The sequence below is a fragment of the Salvelinus alpinus genome, chromosome 1 (genome assembly GCF_045679555.1).
Source record: "Salvelinus alpinus chromosome 1, SLU_Salpinus.1, whole genome shotgun sequence".
NCBI lineage: Eukaryota > Metazoa > Chordata > Actinopteri > Salmoniformes > Salmonidae > Salvelinus > Salvelinus alpinus.
Window position 1 is genome coordinate 32,429,307 of NC_092086.1, and position 26,092 is coordinate 32,455,398.

The 26,092-nt window shown below is 45.9% G+C and overlaps 1 protein-coding gene across 2 annotated transcripts in view; it reads right to left on the reverse strand.

The window, feature by feature from the left end:
- cacna1ia (calcium voltage-gated channel subunit alpha1 Ia) overlaps positions 1-26,092 on the reverse strand; it is a 157,216-nt gene that overhangs the window by 91,609 nt on the left and 39,515 nt on the right. For both annotated transcript variants that reach the window (XM_071398121.1, XM_071398111.1), the window contains exons 4-6: positions 22,362-22,521; positions 16,107-16,449; positions 12,482-12,574 (exon numbers count right to left, since the gene is read on the reverse strand). In XM_071398121.1, the coding sequence (XP_071254222.1) occupies positions 12,482-12,574; positions 16,107-16,449; positions 22,362-22,521 (596 nt within the window). The remainder of the gene's footprint in view (positions 1-12,481; positions 12,575-16,106; positions 16,450-22,361; positions 22,522-26,092) is intronic.

Below are 26,092 nucleotides of genomic sequence, written 5' to 3' on the forward strand. Positions count from 1 at the left end.
TGAGAGAAGCCCAGCAGTTCACCTGGCCCTTGGCTGACCCTGTGGGGTGATGAAGTGTTATCTGACAGGTAGACTGCGGGGCAGGAAGGGGTGTATTGAGTTGTTAGGTTCTGCTGCACAGCTTCCCTCTCCTGATCAGATCAACAGGAGAGATAGACAACCCACTGAACCCCACCCAGAAGAACCCCACAGGGGTAGCTATACACACCTCTGTTGCCTTCCAAACATCACACACGTCTGCTATATTCACATGCAAATTGTATTGTATTCAAAGTTTGTAATTTCCACAGACTTGATTTGGCCTTAAGAAAAATGTATCAATCCCCACAAGAAATGTCCATTAATTATAATACACATAATAATTCACATTTCCTGTTGCTTCAGGATTATTTTCCTGCTGTGAGAAACAGAGTCCAATTAAGATAGCGCATCAGTACACTCACCCACACTAATGCATGCACGCACACAGGCAAAAGAGCATACATGCACAAACACACACTTCTCCCAGAGGTGGATCAGGCTCAGAGTGTGTGGATCTGTGTGACGGACGTGGCAGCAACGTGTAACTATTAAACACAGCACTAAGCCTTTTTAAAGACGGAGAGCTGAGGAGAGGAGAGGGAAGAGAGAGGTGAGAATAGAGTAGAGAAGACAGGAAGGGAGGAGAGGAGAGTGAGCAAAGCCGTGTGCCAGGCAGCCTCTAAATCTTCACAGCAGACTGTAGAAGAGAGAGAGAGGAGAGAGAAGAGAAGAGGGAGAGAAGAGGGAAGGAAGGACAGGAGAAAAGAGGACAGAGATACGTAGAAAGAAGGGGAGAAGGGAGTAGAGAGGACAGAGATGTAGAGAGAAGATGAGAAGGGAGTAGAGAGGACAGAGGTATGTAGAGAGAAGAGGAGAAGGGAGTAGAGAGGACAGAGATACGTAGAGAGAAGAGGAGAAGGGAGTAGAGAGGAAAGAGATGTAGAGAGAAGAGGAGAAGGGAGTAGAGAGGACAGAGATATGTAGAGAGAAGATGAGAAGGGAGTAGAGAGGACAGAGGTATGTAGAGAGAAGAGGAGAAGGGAGTAGAGAGGACAGAGGTATGTAGAGAGAAGAGGAGAAGGGAGTAGAGAGGACAGAGATATGTAGGGAGAAGAGGAGAAGGGGGTAGAGAGGACAGAGATATGTAGAGAGAAGAGGAGAAGGGAGTAGAGAGGACAGAGATATGTAGAGAGAAGATGAGAAGGGAGTAGAGAGGACAGAGATATGTAGGGAGAAGAGGAGAAGGGGGTAGAGAGGACAGAGATACGTAGAGAGAAGAGGAGAAGGGAGTAGAGAGGAAAGAGATGTAGAGAGAAGAGGAGAAGGGAGTAGAGACGACAGAGATATGTAGAGAGAAGATGAGAAGGGAGTAGAGAGGACAGAGATATGTAGAGAGAAGATGAGAAGGGAGTAGAGAGGACAGAGGTATGTAGAGAGAAGATGAGAAGGGAGTAGAGAGGACAGAGATATGTAGAGAGAAGATGAGAAGGGAGTAGAGAGGACAGAGGTATGTAGAGAGAAGAGGAGAAGGGAGTAGAGAGGACAGAGATATGTAGAGAGAAGGAGAGAAGGGAGTAGAGAGGACAGAGATATGTAGAGAGAAGGGGAGAAGGGAGTAGAGAGGACAGAGATATGTAGAGAGAAGATGAGAAGGGAGTAGAGAGGACAGAGATATGTAGGGAGAAGAGGAGAAGGGGGTAGAGAGGACAGAGATATGTAGAGAGAAGGGGAGAAGGGAGTAGAGAGGACAGAGATATGTAGAGAGAAGGGGAGAAGGGAGTAGAGAGGACAGAGATATGTAGAGAGAAGGGGAGAAGGGCGTAGAGAGGACAGAGATATGTAGAGAGAAGGGGAGAAGGGAGTAGAGAGGACAGAGATATGTAGAGAGAAGGGGAGAAGGGAGTAGAGAGGACAGAGATATGTAGAGAGAAGAGGAGAAGGGAGTAGAGAGGACAGAGATATGTAGAGAGAAGGGGAGAAGGGCGTAGAGAGGACAGAGGTATGTAGAGAGAAGAGGAGAAGGGAGTAGAGAGGACAGAGATATGTAGAGAGAAGAGGAGAAGGGAGTAGAGAGGACAGAGATATGTAGAGAGAAGGGGAGAAGGGCGTAGAGAGGACAGAGATATGTAGAGAGAAGGGGAGAAGGGAGTAGAGAGGACAGAGATATGTAGAGAGACGATGAGAAGGGAGTAGAGAGGACAGCGATATGTAGAGAGACGGGGAGAAGGGAGTAGAGAGGACAGAGATATGTAGAGAGAAGGGGAGAAGGGCGTAGAGAGGACAGAGTTATGTAGAGAGAAGAGGAGAAGGGAGTAGAGAGGACAGAGATATGTAGAGAGAAGGGGAGAAGGGCGTAGAGAGGACAGAGATATGTAGAGAGAAGGGGAGGGGAAGGCTCCATCTGTGATCCTAGTTCAGGGCTGGTCTGCAGGTGTAGGGGCCTTTGATTCACCTCCAGACAGGTGTGTGTGTGTGTGTGTGTGTGTGTGTGTGCCTGTGCATAACGCAGTAATAATGTGAATCAGTGATATTGGACTTCCTGGTGATTGGGATCAAAGTAGCCTGCTGATCAGAATCACACACACACACACACACACACACACACACACACACACACACACACACACACACACACACACACACACACACACACACACACACACACACACACACACACACACACACACACACACACACACACACACACACTAACAGAATGAGACCCTCCCCTTCTTGGTGTCACTGATCTTTAAGGTTTCATGTATTTCAATGCATCTCTCGTCTTTCTTTCACTGACACATCACCTTGAAACAGGCAGCAGACAAAATCAATGCCAACTTATCCTAGCCTTCCTAGAAGTACAGTAGAACGTCAACTATCTGTTTGACTGCAGTAAGATTGGAGGTCAAACTTCAGAGTCTGTAAGTTCATTACAGTAGTGCTCACTGATAGGATCATCTGACAACCTTTGATTTATACCTCCACTTAATACCAGCCCTTAATATATAGGGAAGGAGAGAGAGGAGGAGAGAGAGAGAGAGAGAGAGAGAGAGAGAGAGAGAGAGAGAGAGAGAGAGAGAGAGAGAGAGAGGGAGAGAAAGAGAGAGAGAGAGGGAGGGAGAAAGAGAGAGAGAGAGGGTGAGAAAGAAAGGAAAAAAGAGAGAGAGAAGACAGACCTGGCTCTCAAAAGAAAGGCTATGTGCACACTGCCCACAACATGAGGTGGAAACTGAGCTGCACTTCCTAACCTCCTGCAAAATGTATGACCATATCTCCCTCAGATTACACAAAGAATTCACAAACAAATCCAATTTTGATAAACTCCTATATCTATTGGGTGAAATACCACAGTGTGCATCACAGCAGCAAGATTTGTGACCTGTTGCCACAAGAAAAGGGCAACCAGTGAAGAACAAACACCACTGTAAATACAACCCATATTTATGTTCATTTATTTTCCCTTTTGTACTTTAACTATTTGTACATCGTTACAACACTGTATATATACATAATATGACATTTGAAATGTCTCTATTCTTTTGAAACGTTTGTAAGTGTAATGTTTAGTGTTCATTTGTTTATTATCTATTTAATTTGCTTTGGCAATGTAAAGATATGTTTTCCATGCTAGTAAAGCCCTTTGAATTGAATTGAGAGACAGAGCGAGAACGAGAGAGAGATCGAGAGCGAGAGAGAGAGCAAGAGAGAGAGAGTGAGAGAGATCGCGAGAGAGAGCAAGAGAGAGAAAGAGAGAGAGAGAGAAAGTGAGAGAGATCGCGAGAGAGCAAGAGAGAGCAAGAGAGAGAGAGTGAGAACGAGAGAGAGATTGAGAGCGAGAGAGAGAGCAAGAGAGCAAGAGAGAGCAAGAGAGAGAGAGTGAGAGAGAGCGAGAGAGAGCAAGAGAGAGCAAGAGAGAGAGAGCGAGAGAGATCGCGAGAGAGCAAGAGAGAGCAAGAGAGAGAGCGAGAGAGAGCAAGAGAGAGAGAGAGAGAGAGAAAGCGAGAGAGCGAGGAGAGCAAGAGAGAGAGAGTGAGAGAGAGAGAGAGAAAGCGAGGAGAGCAAGAGAGAGAGAGAGTGAGTGAGTAAGTGAGTGAGTGAGTGAGTGAGTGAGTGAGTGAGTGAGTGAGTGAGTGAGTGAGTGAGTGAGTGAGTGAGTGAGTGAGTGAGTGAGTGAGCGAGCGAGCGAGCGAGCGAGTGAGTGAGTGAGTGAGAGAGCGAGAGAGAGAGAGAGAGAGAGAGAGAGAGAGAGACTGCTGGAGAGATGGAGAAAATAAGAAAAGAACCAAGGTGGCTTTGAGATGAGTGAATAACAATCAGGGGGACCCCAGGCCTCCAGACATATCTTGAGGTACTTCATTAGGTTTACCTCTACTGCAGACTGAGGGAAAGAGGAGGATGATAACAGACGGAGAGTAGAGAGGCCAGAGCCAAAGAGGAGGTGGAAGAGAGTAGGAGGGCAAATACATAGAGCAGGACTTTATTTTAGTGATGGCCAGAGGAGTAACACATTATACTAACAAATGACAACCAGAATATCTCTAACACATTAGACAATCATTCCTTCATCATTAGAATCAAGATCTGGATGGCTCTAACCTAGAACAACACAGCAGCCCACAGGCTCCACTACCACCGTGCCTAAGGAGTCTTCACACAGGGGCCACTCAACAGTAGGATACATTGTTCCTAGACAGTGATCTATAGTCAGTTGTACTTCTTTCTCCCTAATGTTACATTAAAGCTTTTGGGAGGGTAAGCTGATCCTAGATCTGTGACTATGGGAAAAACCCGCCAGTCACCAGTCAGTTGCCGAGCAACAGGTTAACATGACTGCGATTGGAGCTGATAGAGGAAGATGAGAACTTGGCAGGAAGATACAGAAGAAGTTCAAACACGCCCACACAGGTTAAAGCCAATCGAGTTGCTGCATTATCCCCAGACAGACGTGACTATGCTGTGATTCGACACCTGTCTCCAGGTCTCGAAGGATGCTGACAATCAGAATGCGCACTGCCAATGCCAGCCTCTGTTATAGACTTGCCAACCAAGTGAATGCTTATGTATTCACACACCACCATGACGCAATCATCTTAGTATGATTAGGCCTATTTAACGCTACAGTGATATTCTGCCTGGCATTCAATCCAACTCGCAATATATTTGTTAACGTATTGTGTTTCGAAACTCCTGCCCACACACACAGACACTTCTTATTCTGATCAACAGGAAGCATATACAGTTGATGTCGGAACATACACCTGAACCAAATACATTTAAACTCAGTTTTTCACAATTCCTGACATTTAATCCTGGTAAAAATTCCCTGTTTTAGGTCAGTTAGGATCACCACTTTATTTTAAAAATGTGAAATGTCAGAATAATAGTAGAGAGAATGATTTATTTCAGCTTTTATTTCTTTCATCACATTCCCAGTGGGGCGGAAGTTTACATACTCTCAATTAGTATTTGGTAGCATTTCCTGTCAATTGTTTAGCTTGGGTCAAACGTTTCGGGTAGCCTTCCACAAGCTTCCCACAATAAGTTGGGTGAATGTTGGCCCATTCCTCCTGACAGAGCTGGTATAACTGAGTCAAGTTTGTAGGCCTCCTTGCTCGCACACGCTTTTTCAGTTCTGCCCACACATCTTATATAGGATTGAAGTCAGGGCTCGGTGATGGCCACTCCAATGCCTTGACTTTGTTGTCCTTAAGCCATTTTGCCACAACTTTGGAAGTATGCTTGGGGTCATTGTCCATTTGGAAGACACATTTGCGACCAAGCCTTAACTTCCTGACTGATGTCTTGAGATGTTGCTTCAATATAGCCACACAATTTTCCTCCTCATGATGCCATCTATTTGGTGAAGTGCACCAGTCCCTCCTGCAGCAAATCATCCCCACAACATGATGCTGCCACCCCCGTTCTTCACGGTTGGGATGGTGTTCTTCGGCTTGCAAGCCTCCCCCTTTTTCCTCCAAACATAACAATGGTCATTATGGCCAAACAGTTCTATTTTTGTTTCATCAGACCTGAGAACATTTCTCCAAAAAGTACGATCTTTGTCCCCATGTGCAGTTGCAAACCATAGTCTGGCTTTTTTTATGGCGGTTTTGGAGCAGTGGCTTCTTCCTTGCTGAGAGGCCTTTTAGGTTATGTCGATATAGGACTTGTTTTACTGTGGATATAGATACTTTTGTACCTGTTTCCTCCAGCATCTTCACAAGGTCCTTTGCTGTTGTTCTGGGATTGATGTGCACTTTTTGCACCAAAGTATGTTCATCTCTAGGAGACAGAACGCATCTCCTTCCTGAGCGGTATGACGGCTGTGTGGTCCCATGGTGTTTATACTTGCGTACTATTGTTTGTACAGATGAACGTGGTACCTTCAGGCTTTTGGACATTTCTACGAAGAATGAACCAGACTTGTGGAGGTCTACAATTTTTTTGTCTGAGGTCTTGGCTGAATCCTTTTGATTTTCCTATGATGTCAAGCAAAGAGGCACTGAGTTTGAAGGTAGGCCTTGAAATACATCCACAGGTACACCTCCAATTGACTCAAATGATGTCCATTAGCTTATCAAAAGCTTCTAAACCCATGACATCATTTTATGGAATTTTCCAAGCAGTTTTTATTTTTATTTATTTAAAAAAATTTACCCCCTTTTCTCCCCAATTTTCGTGGTATCCAATCGCTAGTAATTACTATCTTGTTTCGTCGCTACAACTCCCGTACGGGCTCGGGAGAGACGAAGGTCGAAAGCCATGCGTCCTCCGAAGCACAACCCAACCAAGCCGCACTGCTTCTTAACACAGCGCGCCTCCAACCCGGAAGCCAGCCGCACCAATGTGTCGGAGGAAACACCGTGCACCTGGCTCCCTTGATTAGCGCGCACTGCGCCCGGCCCGCCACAGGAGTCGCTGGAGCGCGATGAGACAAGGATATCCCTACCGGCCAAACCCTCCCTAACCCGGACGACGCTAGGCCAATTGTGCGTCGCCCCACGGACCTCCCGGTCGTGGCCGGCTGCGACAGAGCCTGGGCGCGAACCCAGAGACTCTGGTGGCGCAGCTAGCACTGCGATGCACTGCTCTAGACCACTGCGCCACCCGGGAGGCCTTTTTCCAAGCTGTTTAAAGGCACAGTCAATTTAGTGTATGTAAACTTCTGACCCACTGGAATTGTGGTACAGTGAATTATAAGTGAAATAATCTCTCTGTAAACAATTGTTGGAAAAATTACTTGTGTCATGCACAAAGTAGATGTCCTAACCGACTTGCCAAAACTATAGTTTGTTAACAAGAAATTTGTGGAGTGGTTGAAAAACGAGTTCTAATGACTCCAACCTAAGTGTATGTAAACTTCTGACTTCAACTGTACCTGTGAAAGGAGTTTACCTCTTTGTCTACCTCTTTGCAGTAGTAAGTTTTACAGAAACCCGAACCATTTCATGATTTTATTTAACCATTCAAAACGAGCTACTGCAATGCTGGTTTGATTGAATTGAACACAGAAAAGATCCCCTGCTCCTGTTAGTGGTGATGACATTGAAGGGTCTCTGCATGGTAATAATGTGAATGTGTTGATAGAGGGGAGGGTCTGCAGAGGAGCTGCTCTGTGGTCGTAAAGAGAAGAGCATGAGTCCAACAGGTTTATGACTGTCCTCTCAAAAAGCTAACCAATAACAGTCTTTTTAAATTTAACTAGGCAAGTCAGTTAAGAACAAATTCTTATTTACAATGACGGCCTACCCTGGCCAAAGCCTAACCCATGACGATGCTGGGCGAATTGTGCTCCGCCCTATGGGACTCCCAATCACGGCCGGTTGTGATACAGCCTGGACTCAAACCAGGGTGTGTAGTGACACCTCTAGCACTGAGATGCAGTGCCTTAGACCGCTGCACCACTCGGGAGCCCCTAGTCTAACTGTATAGTATTGATTATGAATCACAATTATGTTTCCCTCACAAGCTTATTTGAGAATTTGAACACCGTATATGATCTCGTCTCCTTTCCTTCCAAATAATTACCCATAATTCACAGCAGTCACTTCCTCTGAGTCCTCAGAGGGCCGTCTGGCAATGCATGCTGGGATATGAACACATGATGACAAGGCAACACCTTGGGGACAGCATGTCTCTCTGTTAGGATCCGCATCACAAGTATGTGTGTGTGGGTAGACGTGTGTGTACACTGCATATGTGTCACACACTCAAGACGGGAGCCCACCGCTCTGATCGTCCCTAATTAAACTCTAATGCTAATTCGGTCACTTGCTGTGACCCAAACCGGATTAAGACCTATTGCTAGTCAGACGTCACGCCGCGAGGCGCGGATTAAAATGGCCGCCGGGTGCCACAGAGCAACCTGACGCCTGCAGAGACCGAGACATCTCAACCTGTTTCTCTCTGAAGTATGCAGGCTAGAAACCCTCTCTTCTATTCTCCTCTTATCTTATCTCCTCTTTCTTTCATCCCTCTCTTCTCATCTTTCTCTTTTCATGTCTCACTCCTTTATATTTGCACACCTCTCTTTCATATCCCTTTCTTCCTCTCACTCCTCTCTTCTCATACTCCTCTTTCTGTTTTATCTTATATCCATTCTCTCTCTTTATACTGTATCTCCTCCTCCTCCATCTCTCTCTCCCCCTCTCCATCTCTCCCCCGCCTCCTCCCCATCTCTCTCCCTCCTCTCTCTCTCCCTCCTACTCCCCATCTCTCTCTCTCACCCTCCTCCCCATGTCTCTCCCTCCTTCTCCCCATCACTCCTCCTCCTCTCTCCCTCCTCTCTACCCATCTCTCTCCCTCCTCTGCCTCCTCCCTCTCTCTCCCTCCTCCCCACCCCCTTCTCCTCATCTCTCCTCCTCCTCTCTCCCTCCTCCTCCACATCTCTCTCTCTCCTCCTCCCTCCCTAATCTCCCTCCTCCCTCCACCGGATATTCTAAAACGGTCCTGTGTTTCTCCATCTTCAGGTGTACTCACCAGTGTTTCTCCATCTTCAGGCGTATTCACCAGTGTTTCTCCATCTTCAGGCGTACTCACCAGTGTTTCTCCATCTTCAGGTGTACTCACCAGTGTTTCTCCATCTTCAGGTGTACTCACCAGTGTTTCTCCATCTTCAGGCGTATTCACCAGTGTTTCTCCATCTTCAGGCGTACTCACCAGTGTTTCTCCATCTTCAGGCGAACTCACCAGTGTTTCTCCATCTTCAGGCGTATTCACCAGTGTTTCTCCATCTTCAGGCGAACTCACCAGTGTTTCTCCATCCTCAGGCGTATTCACCAGTGTTTCTCCATCTTCAGGCGTATTCACCAGTGTTTCTCCATCTTTAGGCATATTCACCAGTGTTTCTCCATCTTCAGGCGTATTCACCAGTGTTTTGCCATCTTTAGGCGTATTCACCAGTGTTTCTCCATCTTCAGGCGTATTCACCAGTGTTTCTCCATCTTCAGGTGTATTCACCAGTATTTCAACATCTTCAGGCGTATTCACCAGTGTTTCTCCATCTTCAGGTGTATTCACCAGTATTTCAACATCTTCAGGCGTATTCACCAGTGTTTCTCCATCTTCAGGCGTACTCACCAGGGTTTCTCCATCTTCAGGCGTTGTTAGGAATTTTGTTAATAAATAATTAAAACAATTTCTAGCTTTAGATAAAACTATAACTAATTGAACTCTGCACGCCTGGTGAAAAGAGATTTGTGTTGTGGGTTATAAAATAAGCAGAAAGGGTCGTTAAACTATGGTTGAACTGACCCAACTTAGCCCTGAGATGTTTAGATAAGGCTGTGGGTAACTTTTTAGGTCTTCCATTATCTTGAGTTGTCTGCTAAAGTGGTAATAAATTATAGTGAGCCTTCAGGAGAATAGATTATATTGTGTGTCATGTGTGTGCGCTGGGAAGTTGGAATGAACTTTTGAACCTGTTTTCTATTTGTCAGGACAAGGAGACTTATTCTGTAACCTGTGACGTCATATCTTGTATATAAACCTGTTGTTTATGATCAAATGGTAGCGTGCTCCGAGACAAAATACTATTATCTAATTTTAATAAGACTGTATCCTGTCTATTTTATGTTAATAAGTATCTTACAAATTCTTATAAATAGACAGATTGATTTTAATTAATGAGTACATTAGAGGAATTATTTAATTGCACTAACAGGCGTATTCACCAGTGTTTCTCCATCTTCAGGCGTATTCACCAGTGTTTCTCCATCTTCAGGCGTATTCACCAGTGTTTCTCCATCTTCAGGCGTATTCACCAGTGTTTCTCCATCTTCAGGTGTATTCACCAGTGTTTCTCCATCTTCAGGCGTATTCACCAGTGTTTCTCCATCTTCAGGCGTATTCACCAGTGTTTCTCCATCTTCAGGCGTATTCACCAGTGTTTCTCCATCTTCAGGCGTATTCACCAGTGTTTCTCCATCTTCAGGTGTATTCACCAGTGTTTCTCCATCTTCAGGCGTATTCACCAGTGTTTCTCCATCTTCAGGTTTATTCACCAGTGTTTCTCCATCTTCAGGCGTATTCACCAGTGTTTCTCCATCTTCAGGCGAACTCACCAGTGTTTCTCCATCTTCAGGCGTATTCACCAGTGTTTCTCCATCTTCAGGCGTATTCACCAGTGTTTCTCCATCTTCAGGCGTATTCACCAGTGTTTCTCCATCTTCAGGCGTATTCACCAGTGTTTCTCCATCTTCAGGCGTATTCACCAGTGTTTCTCCATCTTCAGGCGTATTCACCAGTGTTTCTCCATCTTCAGGCGTATTCACCAGTGTTTCTCCATCTTCAGGCGTATTCACCAGTGTTTCTCCATCTTCAGGCGTATTCACCAGTGTTTCTCCATCTTCAGGCGTATTCACCAGTGTTTCTCCATCTTCAGGTGTATTCACCAGTGTTTCTCCATCTTCAGGTGTATTCACCAGCGTTTCTCCATCTTCAGGCGTATTCACCAGGGTTTCTCCATCTTCAGGTGTATTCACCAGTGTTTCTCCATCTTCAGGTGTATTCACCAGTGTTTCTCCATCTTTAGGCGTATTCACCAGTGTTTCTCCATCTTCAGGCGTATTCACCAGTGTTTCTCCATCTTCAGGCGTATTCACCAGTGTTTCTCCATCTTCAGGCGTATTCACCAGTGTTTCTCCATCTTCAGGTGTATTCACCAGTGTTTCTCCATCTTCAGGCGTATTCACCAGTGTTTCTCCATCTTCAAGTTTATTCACCAGTGTTTCTCCATCTTCAGGCGTATTCACCAGTGTTTCTCCATCTTCAGGCGAACTCACCAGTGTTTCTCCATCTTCAGGCGTATTCACCAGTGTTTCTCCATCTTCAGGCGTATTCACCAGTGTTTCTCCATCTTCAGGCGTATTCACCAGTGTTTCTCCATCTTCAGGCGTATTCACCAGTGTTTCTCCATCTTCAGGTGTATTCACCAGTGTTTCTCCATCTTCAGGCGTATTCACCAGTGTTTCTCCATCTTCAGGCGTATTCACCAGTGTTTCTCCATCTTCAGGCGTATTCACCAGTGTTTCTCCATCTTCAGGCGTATTCACCAGTGTTTCTCCATCTTCAGGTGTATTCACCAGTGTTTCTCCATCTTCAGGTGTATTCACCAGTGTTTCTCCATCTTCAGGCGTATTCACCAGGGTTTCTCCATCTTCAGGTGTATTCACCAGTGTTTCTCCATCTTCAGGTGTATTCACCAGTGTTTCTCCATCTTTAGGCGTATTCACCAGTGTTTCTCCATCTTCAGGCGTATTCACCAGTGTTTCTCCATCTTCAGGCGTATTCACCAGTGTTTCTTCATAAAACATGGCTGCCAATAAAGTAAGAAGGAACAGGAGGCAGGGCCAAACTTTCAGCCCCCTCTTTGCTCTCACATCCATTACAGAGATTAAGCCTCAGATAAATTAACTTTACTGTCTACCCGGCCATTGATTCTGGAAACCGTGTATCTTACAGTCTGATTTTACAAGTCTATTAACACTGAAATCTGCCAGTCAGAAACGAGCCCCATAGGAGCATTAGGAGGGCCAGGAGATGGGACCTCGGAGGGAAAGAGGAATCACTTACAAAGCCAGAGTGGAAAGAGTGTATCACACTACCTCCTCATGTTTCAGTTGCCCATATACACTGAAGGCCAGTTTTGCGTATGAATAAAAGCAAAGCAAACTATCTCAATCAATCTCTTAACACATAGGGTGTAGGGTTGCAACATTCTGGTAACTTTCCCACATTTCCTATAGGTTAGCCTGGAATCCTGGTTACAGGATTCCTGATTTCCTGCTTCCTGTCATCAGAATTTTGCAAACCTAACAGGGCGTTGTTTTGTGGTGGAAGCCCAGTTACAAACTGATTGACAAAACACAGTACAGATTTGTTGTGATAGCGTCATGTTGGTGTGTGTAGTGTATGTGTGTGTGTGTGTGTGTGTGTGTGTGTGTATGTGTAGTGTACTTACGATGATGAGGAAGATGAAGTAGATGAAGTTGTAGAAGGAGTGAGCATCCATTACATAGTACATGATCTCTACCCAGCCTTCCAGAGTTATCACCTAGAGGGAGAGAGAGCATCCATTACATAGTACATGATCTCTACCCAGCCTTCCAGAGTTATCACCTAGAGGGAGAGAGAGCATCCATTACATAGTACATGATCTCTACCCAGCCTTCCAGAGTTATCACCTAGAGGGAGAGAGAGCATCCATTACATAGTACATGATCTCTACCCAGCCTTCCAGAGTTATCACCTAGAGGGAGAGAGAGCATCCATTACATAGTACATGATCTCTACCCAGCCTTCCAGAGTTATCACCTAGAGGGAGAGAGAGCATCCATTACATAGTACATGATCTCTACCCAGCCTTCCAGAGTTATCACCTAGAGGGAGAGAGAACATCCATTACATAGTACATGATCTCTACCCAGCCTTCCAGAGTTATCACCTAGAGGGAGAGAGAGCATCCATTACATAGTACATGATCTCTACCCAGCCTTCCAGAGTTATCACCTAGAGGGAGAGAGAGCATCCATTACATAGTACATGATCTCTACCCAGCCTTCCAGAGTGATCACCTAGAGGGAGAGAGAGAGCATCCATTACATAGTACATGATCTCTACCCAGCCTTCCAGAGTTATCACCTAGAGGGAGAGAGAGCATCCATTACATAGTACATGATCTCTACCCAGCCTTCCAGAGTTATCACCTAGAGGGAGAGAGAGCATCCATTACATAGTACATGATCTCTACCCAGCCTTCCAGAGTTATCACCTAGAGGGAGAGAGAGAGCATCCATTACATAGTACATGATCTCTACCCAGCCTTCCAGAGTTATCACCTAGAGGGAGAGAGAGAGCATCCATTACATAGTACATGATCTCTACCCAGCCTTCCAGAGTTATCACCTAGAGGGAGAGAGAGGACATCCATTACATAGTACATGATCTCTACCCAGCCTTCCAGAGTTATCACCTAGAGGGAGAGAGAGAGCATCCATTACATAGTACATGATCTCTACCCAGCCTTCCAGAGTTATCACCTAGAGGGAGAGAGAGCATCCATTACATAGTACATGATCTCTACCCAGCCTTCCAGAGTTATCACCTAGAGGGAGAGAGAGCATCCATTACATAGTACATGATCTCTACCCAGCCTTCCAGAGTTATCACCTAGAGGGAGAGAGAGCATCCATTACATAGTACATGATCTCTACCCAGCCTTCCAGAGTTATCACCTAGAGGGAGAGAGAACATCCATTACATAGTACATGATCTCTACCCAGCCTTCCAGAGTTATCACCTAGAGGGAGAGAGAGCATCCATTACATAGTACATGATCTCTACCCAGCCTTCCAGAGTTATCACCTAGAGGGAGAGAGAGCATCCATTACATAGTACATGATCTCTACCCAGCCTTCCAGAGTGATCACCTAGAGGGAGAGAGAGAGCATCCATTACATAGTACATGATCTCTACCCAGCCTTCCAGAGTTATCACCTAGAGGGAGAGAGAGCATCCATTACATAGTACATGATCTCTACCCAGCCTTCCAGAGTTATCACCTAGAGGGAGAGAGAGCATCCATTACATAGTACATGATCTCTACCCAGCCTTCCAGAGTTATCACCTAGAGGGAGAGAGAGAGCATCCATTACATAGTACATGATCTCTACCCAGCCTTCCAGAGTTATCACCTAGAGGGAGAGAGAGAGCATCCATTACATAGTACATGATCTCTACCCAGCCTTCCAGAGTTATCACCTAGAGGGAGAGAGAGGACATCCATTACATAGTACATGATCTCTACCCAGCCTTCCAGAGTTATCACCTAGAGGGAGAGAGAGAGCATCCATTACATAGTACATGATCTCTACCCAGCCTTCCAGAGTTATCACCTAGAGGGAGAGAGAGCATCCATTACATAGTACATGATCTCTACCCAGCCTTCCAGAGTGATCACCTAGAGGGAGAGAGAGCATCCATTACATAGTACATGATCTCTACCCAGCCTTCCAGAGTGATCACCTAGAGGGAGAGAGAGAACATCCATTACATAGTACATGATCTCTACCCAGCCTTCCAGAGTTATCACCTAGAGGGAGAGAGAGAACATCCATTACATAGTACATGATCTCTACCCAGCCTTCCAGAGTTATCACCTAGAGGGAGAGAGAGAACATCCATTACATAGTACATGATCTCTACCCAGCCTTCCAGAGTGATCACCTAGAGGGAGAGAGAGCATCCATTACATAGTACATGATCTCTACCCAACCTTCCAGAGTTATCACCTAGAGGGAGAGAGAGCATTCATTACATAGTACATGATCTCTACCCAGCCTTCCAGAGTTATCACCTAGAGGGAGAGAGAGCATCCATTACATAGTACATGATCTCTACCCAGCCTTCCAGAGTGATCACCTAGAGGGAGAGAGAGCATCCATTACATAGTACATGATCTCTACCCAGCCTTCCAGGGTTATCACCTAGAGGGAGAGAGAGAACATCCATTACATAGTACATGATCTCTACCCAGCCTTCCAGAGTGATCACCTAGAGGGAGAGAGAGCATCCATTACATAGTACATGATCTCTACCCAGCCTTCCAGAGTGATCACCTAGAGGGAGAGAGAGCATCCATTACATAGTACATGATCTCTACCCAACCTTCCAGAGTTATCACCTAGAGGGAGAGAGAGCATTCATTACATAGTACATGATCTCTACCCAGCCTTCCAGAGTTATCACCTAGAGGGAGAGAGAGCATTCATTACATAGTACATGATCTCTACCCAGCCTTCCAGAGTTATCACCTAGAGGGAGAGAGAGAGCATCCATTACATAGTACATGATCTCTACCCAGCCTTCCAGAGTTATCACCTAGAGGGAGAGAGAGCATTCATTACATAGTACATGATCTCTACCCAGCCTTCCAGAGTCATCACCTAGAGGGAGAGAGAGCATCCATTACATAGTACATGATCTCTACCCAGCCTTCCAGGGTGATCACCTGGAGACAGATACACAACCAGCTGAGGGTTTGTGTGTGTGTGTGTGTGTGTGTGTGTGTGTGTGTGTGTGTGTGTGTGTGTGTGTGTGTGTGTGTGTGTGTGTGTGTGTGTGTGTGTGTGTGTGTGTGTGTGTGTGTGTGTGTGTGTACGCTTGTAGGTGTGCATGCATTATTGTGTGTGTCCCCTCCCCACACCCTCAACCCCTTCCCTCCCCCATCCCCTCCTCCCCTCCCCTCCTCTCCCATCCCCTCCATCCCCTCCCCCTCCCCATCCACTCCCCTCTCCCCATCCACTGCCCTCATCAACTCCCCTCTCCCCACCTCCCCTCCCCCCTCTCCCCCACCTCTCCCCTCCTCCCCATCACCTCCCCCATCCACTCCCCTCTCCCCATCCACTCCCCTCTCCCCACCTCCCCTCCCTCATCCCTTCCTCCCTTCTCCATCCCCCCCCCCCCCCACCTCTCCCCGCCCCCCCATCACCTCCCCTCTCCCCCATCCACTCCCCTCTCCCCACCTCCCCTCCCTTCCCCCATCCCCTCCCCTCTCCCCTCCCCTCCCCTCTCCCATCCTCTCTTACCTGGAAGATAACAATCCAGGCGTATACGATGTTATCGAAGTTGATCGCCCCCTTGTGTGGATTATTATGTCCAGTATGGCATCTAGTATAGTACTGGTTCCAGTTGATACAGAGACCCACTGCACTGGCTGAACTGTTGACTAGTGGTTCAGGGATGAGCCCCAGGGACTGGCGGTGGTAGGCATCCTCCCTGTCCAGACAGCAGGTCCTTCCCCCCTCCCTCCGGGCCGGGACGTCACCACACGACATGATCCCGTTATCCTGGGCCAGAGAGCAGATGAAGGGGCGCTCGTCATCCTCCTCCGGCTGGTAGTAAGGGGCGGGCAGGGTCAGACCTGACGAACTGGGAGGGGGAAGAGAGAGAGAAAGAGTGTGTTATAAACATGCATGTGTGATCACACACACACACGTAAGCACACAAAGATGTATGCACACACACACACACACATTAACACGCCACACACACACTTACTGTTATGATTTTTATGAATAATCACTAAATGATGTACACATTTAACGTAGAACTTTAACTAACAGAATTCTACCCTGTCACTGTATGATTGTATGAAATTTATTAGAATCATAAATCTAAATCCGATGTGTGTAGTTTTAGTCAGAATTAGAACAAGGACTTTTTGTTCCTTTTTAGTATGTAAGCAGGGTGCAAGTGTGAAACAAATGATAAGAGGAGCGATCGACAGACAAGCTGTACTACTGTGTTCCTTACAGGACATTCTGTCCCCACCCAGTGAGGGGAGAAACCTTGGGCTTGTAGTAGATTGTATAACAGGTGGGAGGCAATGTATGAGAAGGAGAAGACTTGTGAACTATATTGTCATTGTCTTAGAGGAGGAGGGACAGTTATGACGAAATGAGAGGTATATAAACCAATGTACATGTAAGGATGGGCAGAGCTCTCGTAAATAAACATTCTGACTATTGTAGACTGACCTCTGTCTGTTTCATTTCAACAAGAACCTTACAAATTATTGGTAACAGACCGAGTAGTTTAATGGAAGTTCAGTTTATGAACATTGAGAACATAATTCTCATGACACTTACCCAATTCCAAACTCCTCATGTATTTTGACTATTTTTATCACAGGATACTAGCAGAAACAGGAAGACAGAGAAGGGGGAGCAGAAGTGTGTAGGGCTCATTTACTCACTTGAACAGACTCCGGTTCCCCACAAACCCAACTCTTGGAGCATAATATTCTTCACCACCAGAGTTCTTAAACATGCCATTCACACACTTCTGCAATCTTAGTGCCCGGGCAGGTGATTTAGTATTTTGTACAAATACCAAACCAGACTTTAAATGATTACCATCAGTTGATGTGGAACTAGTCATTTCCATGTTATATGTGTGTCCTGTTTCCTCTATATGAGAGCAGACTGACTATTAATCTGTCTGTTTGAGAGAAATAACTCTCCTCTCCTCTCCTCTCCTCTCCTCTCCTCTCCTCTCCTCTCCTCTCCTCTCCTCTCCTCTCCTCTCCTCTCCTCTCCATGCTATCTCTCTCTGACCATGAAAGGAACACCATGAAAGGAACACACCCCATAGGTCACCCATAGGTCACACATATACACGACACCCCTCAGGAGCAAAGCATTAGGGCTCTAGTATTGTATTGACTAAGGGTAAACGGCTCATATCCTTTGGGTGTCATTCCTTCACCAGTCTGTCTGTTCTGTCTCCTCCTCAATACCAGGCTGTATTCTGCTGACATATAGTCTTTGTCCTTGACCACAGATATACTGAGAACCACAACAGGATCAATAACCACCAGTCTGATCAGACTGGCTGCACTGTTTCCTGTTCATTTGACGCTAAAGGGAAGCTAAGGTGACATATATATGGACCTGTGTAACAGTATGCACACATACATGGACAGGTGGAGGGACAGACGCACACATGGACCACGCAAGCAGGCACAAACACACAACACTGACATGCATTATGAAACCCTTAAAGAGATGCACAGTGATGGTATCGAGAGAGAGAGACAGAGAGAGAGAGAGAGAGAGAGAGTGAGAAATATGATGGAAAGTACAACAAAGTTAAAGAAAGAGAGAGGGGCAGTATAACAGGAAGAACTAGTGTGAGAGAGAGAGAGGGAGAAGGAGAGGGAGAGAGGTATTAAAAAGATGGAGAGATGGCGGTGGAGGAGGAGGAGTCCGTGGCCCAGTCAGACAGTGGAGGCTGTGGGGTAGTGGAGCGTGAATGAGAAGTGAACCACCGCCAGGAGCCTAGCTACAGCCCAACACAGCATGCATCAGCACGGCCCAGGAGCCTAGCTACAGCCCAACACAGCATGCATCAGCACGGCTCAGGAGCCTAGCTACAGCCCAACACAGCATGCATCAGCACGGCTCAGGAGCCTAGCTACAGCCCAACACAGCATGCATCAGCACGGCTCAGGAGCCTAGCTACAGCCCAACACAACATGCATCAGCACGGCTCAGGAGCCTAGCTACAGCCCAACACAGCATGCATCAGCACGGCTCAGGAGCCTAGCTACAGCCCAACACAGCATGCATCAGCACGGCTCAGGAGCCTAGCTACAGCCCAACACAGCATGCATCAGCACGGCCCAGGAGCCTAGCTACAGCCCAACACAGCATGCATCAGCACAGCTCAGGAGCCTAGCTACAGCCCAACACAGCATGCATCAGCACGGCCCAGGAGCCTAGCTACAGCCCAACACAGCATGCATCAGCACGGCTCAGGAGCCTAGCTACAGCCCAACACAGCATGCATCAGCACGGCTCAGGAGCCTAGCTACAGCCCAACACAGCATGCATCAGCACGGCTCAGGAGCTTAGCTACAGCCCAACACAGCATGCATCAGCACGGCCCAGGAGCCTAGCTACAGCCCAACACAGCATGCATCAGCACGGCTCAGGAGCCTAGCTACAGCCCAACACAGCATGCATCAGCACGGCCCAGGAGCCTAGCTACAGCCCAACACAGCATGCATCAGCACGGCTCAGCACAGAGCAGCAAGCCACTGAGAAAACACCTGCCAGCCAGGGATGGAGGGATGGAAGGATGGAGGGAGAGAGATGTGTGCAGTCTGTTGGTGTAGCTAGGTTGAAGGAGAAAAATCAGGGGAGAGAGAGAGGTGAAAAGAAAGGGAGGGAAGAGAGAGAATGACAAGGAAAAGTAATGCAAGAAGGGAGATGAAAGGGAGGGAGAGTGAGCGTGAGAAAGGAGAGGAAGATAAAGAGGGGGAGAAAGAAGGAGAGAGGTGGAGAGAGGGGGCAACGATAGTAGAGGAAGAGGAGAGAGATGTAGACAAACCAGGAGAGGTGTGCTGTCCTCCGCTGTAACATTCAGCTACTCCAGCTAACCATCTCCCATTGCAACCTCTCATCTCACCATTAGCATACTCCCTGGCTAATATACAAGGGTCCTTCAATTAAGCATCCAACCACTCTGGCTAACCCTTAGCATTAGTTAATACTATCCTTGAGCTGAGCTTTCTGCTACACAAGCTAAAGCTCCCATCTGAAAGCTGCCATGGACATTTAACTAATTAAAGAACGGCATCTTAAGCACTTACAAATTCTAAACATATAGTACAAATTGCATTTATATTTATATATATATATACAGTGGGGAGAACAAGTATTTGATACACTGCCGATTTTGCAGGTTTTCCTACTTACAAAGCATGTAGAGGTCTGTAATTTTTATCATAGGTACACTTCAACTGTGAGAGACGGAATCTAAAACAAAAATCCAGAAAATCACATTGTATGATTTTTAAGTAATTAATTTGCATTTTATTGCAAGACATAAGTATTTGATCACCTTCCAACCAGTAAGAATTCCGGCTCTCACAGACCTGTTAGTTTTTCTTTAAGAAGCCCTCCTGTTCTCCACTCATTACCTGTATTAACTGCACCTGTTTGAACTCGTTACCTGTATAAAAGACACCTGTCCACACACTCAATCAAACAGACTCCAACCTCTCCACAATGGCCAAGACCAGAGAGCTGTGTAAGGACATCAGGGATAAAATTGTAGACCTGCACAAGGCTGGGATGGGCTACAGGACAATAGGCAAGCAGCTTGGTGAGAAGGCAACAACTATTGGCGCAATTATTAGAAAATGAAAGAAGTTCAAGATGACGGTCAATCATCCTCGGTCTGGGGCTCCATGCAAGATCTCACCTCGTGGGGCATCAATGATCATGAGGAAGGTGAGGGATCAGCCCAGAACTACACGGCAGGACCTGGTCAATGACCTGAAGAGAGCTGGGACCACAGTCTCAAAGAAAACCATTAGTAACACACTATGCCGTCATGGATTAAAATACTGCAGCGCACGCAAGGTCCCCCTGCTCAAGCCAGGGCATGTCCAGGCCCGTCTGAAGTTTGCCAATGACCATCTGGATGATCCAGAGGAAGAATGGGAGAAGGTCATGTGGTCTGATGAGACAAAAATTGAGCTTTTTGGTCTAAACTCCACTCGACGTGTTTGGAGGAAGAAGAAGGATGAGTACAACCCCAAGAACACCATCCCAACCGTGAAGCGTGGAGGTGGAAACATAATTCTTTGGGGATGCTTTTCTGCAAAGGGGACAGGACGACTGCACCGTATTGAGGGGAGGATGGATGGGGCCATGTATCGCGAGATCTTGGCCAACGACCTCCTTCCCTCAGTAAGAGCATTGAAGATGGGTCGTGGCTGGGTCTTCCAGCATGACAACGACCCGAAACACACAGCCAGGGAAACTAAGGAGTGGCTCCGTAAGAAGCATCTCAAGGTCCTGGAGTGGCCTAGCCAGTCTCCAGACCTGAACCCAATAGAAAATCTTTGGAGGGAGCTGAAAGTCCGTATTGCCCAGCGACAGCCCCGAAACCTGAAGGATCTGGAGAAGGTCTGTATGGAGGAGTGGGACAAAATCCCTGCTGCAGTGTGTGCAAACCTGGTCAAGAACTCCAGGAAACGTATGATCTCTGTAATTGCAAACAAAGGTTTCTGTACCAAATATTAAGTTCTGCTTTTCTGATGTATCAAATACTTATGTCATGCAATAAAATGCAAATTAATTACTTAAAAATCATACAATGTGATTTTCTGGATTTTTGTTTTAGATTCCGTGTCTCACAGTTGAAGTGTACCTATGATAAATATTACAGACCTCTACATGCTTTGTAAGTAGGAAAACCTGCAAAATCGGCAGTGTATCAAATACTTGTTCTCCCCACTGTATATATACACACACACAGTACCAGTCAAAAGTTTGGACACATTCTCATTCCAGGGTCTTTCTTTAATTTGACAATTTTCTACATAGTAGAATAATAGTGAAGACATAAAAACTATGAAATAACAAATATGGAATCATGTAGTAACCAAAAAAGTGTTAAACAAGTCTATATATATTTTATATTTGAGATTCTTCAAAGTAGCCACTGTTATGTTTGTTCCTTATATAATGACAAACCGGGGCGTAGGTTTAACTACTTTTAATGAACATATACTTCAGCTAGAAAACTCCATGTTTAGCCATGCAAGGCATTCTTTAACCATCTCCCGCGCCCGCATAGCCTGCTGGGTAACGTAGTCTAAATGTTATTGACACATAACACCACAGCCACCCTTTACCTTGATGACAGATTTGCACACTCTTAGCAGTGCTTAAAGTGCTTCCACCATTTATGCAAAAGGTGTTTAACATTAGTAAGACATGGCTATAGGGTTTCAGCATTATCTTACACCTTTCTGAAAGGTGACCTCAAACTAGGAGTGTTTACAGTTTCACTGAGGGACAGTCAGCCACGTAGGCCTAGTTAAATAAATGTTGAATAAAAAATATACAAAATTGGACATTGGTCCTCTTTCTCTCTGGCATTAGACCAATGATTAATACAAGCTGAGGTCAGCATAGAGAGAACACACACTCTGGAAGGAGACACTGTCAGGAACACAGACAGCCCTCTGAATCAGATTATACCTCACCAGGAGAACACACACACACACGTACAGACCCACTCACTCACTGACTTCACTCACATACAGTGCCATTCTGTCATTGGCAAGGTTAGGGTGGGCATTCACGTTACATCTCTGTCATGAATATGGAGAGTTGACCGGGAATTTAATCACGTACAGCTACTGACTGGGAGGAGGTAGTCTTGTTGAGAATAAATCACACCATGATCAAATTAACACTCCCTCGCACGCATGCACACACGCACGCACGCACGCACACACACACTCACACACACACACTCACAGGGTGAAGTTTTCCTCGAGGTAGCATCGGTTCCTCAGTAATCCCGCCCACAGCTGCACTCCGATGATGCCGAAGATGAAGAAGACGAAGAAACAAAGCAGGAGGACGTTTCCCAGCATGGGCAGAGTGTCCAGGAGGAGATTCACCAGGATACGCATACCTAAAACATACACACATGCATCATAATATACACACACACACACACACACACACACACACACACACACACACACACACACACACACACACACACACACACACACACACACACACACACACACACACACACACACACACACACACACACACACTTGCATTATAATACACAAACACACACACATATGCATTATAATACACACACTCATATAAAATGAGAATATTGTTGAGTAGAAACAGCAGGACACACGTACTGTATCTGAAACACACAGAAAGACACAAAACGTATGGACACAGAACACAGGACATTCCGGCCTTCCAAAAGTAGCATAGACATGTTTCTTTCCATATAGGTGGATGGTGGACCAGTCACATATCCCATATCCCCAAGTGATGGCATTATGACACATGACAGGCTACCGTTGGACCTGGCCCACGTTGATTACATAATGAAACATGATTAGTACATGAGCACATGGGGCAGATATGTCCCGTGATGATGACATAAAGACAGCTGATGGCAGTAATGAGGAAGAGTAGTGGAGACTGGCAATGTATGTGTCCCTATAGAGGGATTAATGTATGTGTACCTATAGAGGGACTAATGTGTGTGTACCTACAGAGGAACTAATGTATGTATACCTATAGAGGAACTAATGTATGTGTACCTATAGAGGAACTAATGTATGTGTACCTATAGAGGAACTAATGTATGTGTACCTATAGAGGAACTAATGTATGTGTACCTATAGAGGAACTAATGTATGTGTACCTATAGAGGAACTAATGTATGTGTACCTATAGAGGAACTAATGTATGTGTACCTATAGAGGAACTAATGTATGTGTACCTATAGAGGAACTAATGTATGTGTACCTATAGAGGCACTAATGTATGTGTACCTATAGAGGCACTAATGTATGTGTACCTATAGAGGAACTAATGTATGTGTACCTATAGAGGGACTAATGTATGTATACCTATAGAGGCACTAATGTATGTGTACCTATAGAGGAACTAATGTATGTATACCTATAGAGGCACTAATGTATGTGTACCTATAGAGGAACTAATGTATGTATACCTATAGAGGAACTAATGTATGTGTACCTATAGAGGGACTAATGTATGTGTACCTATAGAGGGACTAATGTATGTATACCTATAGAGGAACTAATGTATGTGTACCTATAGAGGAACTAATGTATGTGTACCTATAGAGGGACTAATGTATGTATACCTATAGAGGAACTAATGTATGTGTACCTATAGAGGGACTAATGTATGTGTACCTATAGAGGAACTAATGTATGTATACCTATAGAGGAACTAATGTATGTGTACCTATAGAGGAACTAATGTATGTGTACCTATAGAGGAACTAATGTGTGTGTACCTATAGAGGAACTAATGTATGTATACCTATAGAGGAACTAATGTATGTGTACCTATAGAGGAACTAATGTATGTGTACCTATAGAGGAACTAATGTGTGTGTACCTATAGAGGAACTAATGTATGTGTACCTATAGAGGAACTAATGTATGTGTACCTATAGAGGGACTAATGTATGTGTACCTATAGAGGAACTAATGTATGTATACCTATAGAGGAACTAATGTATGTGTACCTATAGAGGAACTAATGTATGTGTACCTATAGAGGAACTAATGTGTGTGTACCTATAGAGGAACTAATGTATGTATACCTATAGAGGAACTAATGTATGTGTACCTATAGAGGAACTAATGTATGTATACCTATAGAGGAACTAATGTATGTGTACCTATAGAGGGACTAATGTATGTGTACCTATAGAGGAACTAATGTATGTGTACCTATAGAGGAACTAATGTATGTGTACCTATAGAGGAACTAATGTATGTGTACCTATAGAGGACCTAATGTATGTGTACCTATAGAGGAACTAATGTATGTGTACCTATAGAGGGACTAATCACGCGGGATTACTGCTTCGGGATTACTGCTTCGATCACGCGGATTGGAATATGTTCCGCATTGCGTCCAACAACAATATTGACGAATATGCTGATTCGGTGAGCGAGTTCATTAGGAAGTGCATTGACGATGTCGTACCCACAGCAACGATTAAAACATTCCCAAACCAGAAACCGTGGATTGACGGCAGCATTCGCGTGAAACTGAAAGCGCGAACCACTGCTTTTAACCAGGGCAAGGTGACCGGAAGCATGACCGAATACAAACAGTGTAGCTATTCTCTCCGCAAGGCAATCAAACAGGCTAAGTCCCAGTACAGAGACAAAATCGAGTCGCAATTCAACAGCTCAGACACAAGAGGTATGTGGCAGGGTCTACAGTCAATCACGGATTACAAAAAGAAAACCAGCCCCGTCGCGGACCAGGATGTCTTGCTCCCAGACAGGCTAAACAACTTTTTTGCCCGCTTTGAGGACAATACAGTGCCACTGACACGGCCCCCTACCAAAACCTGCGGGCTCTCCTTCACTGCAGCCGAGGTGAGTAAAACATTTAAACGTGTTAACCCTCGCAAGGCTGCAGGCCCAGACGGCATTCCCAGCCGCGTCCTCAGAGCATGCGCAGACCAGCTGGCTGGTGTGTTTACGGACATATTCAATCAATCCTTATCCCAGTCTGCTGTTCCCACATGCTTCAAGAGGGCCACCATTGTTCCTGTTCCCAAGAAAGCTAAGGTAACTGAGCTAAACGACTACCGCCCCGTAGCACTCACTTCCGTCATCATGAAGTGCTTTGAGAGACTAGTCAAGGACCATATCACCTCCACCCTACCGGACACCCTAGACCCACTCCAATTTGCTTACCGACCCAATAGGTCCACAGACGACGCAATCGCAACCACACTGCACACTGCCCTAACCCATCTGGACAAGAGGAATACCCATGTGAGAATGCTGTTCATCGATTACAGCTCAGCATTTAACACCATAGTACCCTCCAAACTCGTCATCAAGCTCGAGACCCTGGGTCTCGACCCCGCCCTGTGCAACTGGGTCCTGGACTTCCTGACGGGCCGCCCCCAGGTGGTGAGGGTAGGTAACAACATCTCCACCCCGCTGATCCTCAACACTGGGGCCCCACAAGGGTGCGTTCTGAGCCCTCTCCTGTACTCCCTGTTCACCCACGACTGCGTGGCCATGCACGCCTCCAACTCAATCATCAAGTTTGCGGATGACACTACAGTGGTAGGCTTGATTACCAACAACGACGAGACGGCCTACAGGGAGGAGGTGAGGGCCCTCGGAGTGTGGTGTCAGGAAAATAACCTCACACTCAACGTCAACAAAACAAAGGAGATGATTGTGGACTTCAGGAAACAGCAGAGGGAGCACCCCCCTATCCACATCGACGGGTCAGTAGTGGAGAAGGTGGAAAGTTTTAAGTTCCTCGGTGTACACATCACGGACAAACTGAATTGGTCCACCCACACAGACAGCGTTGTGAAGAAGGCGCAGCAGCGCCTCTTCAACCTCAGGAGGCTGAAGAAATTCGGCTTGTCACCAAAAGCACTCACAAACTTCTACAGATGCACAATCGAGAGCATCCTGTCGGGCTGT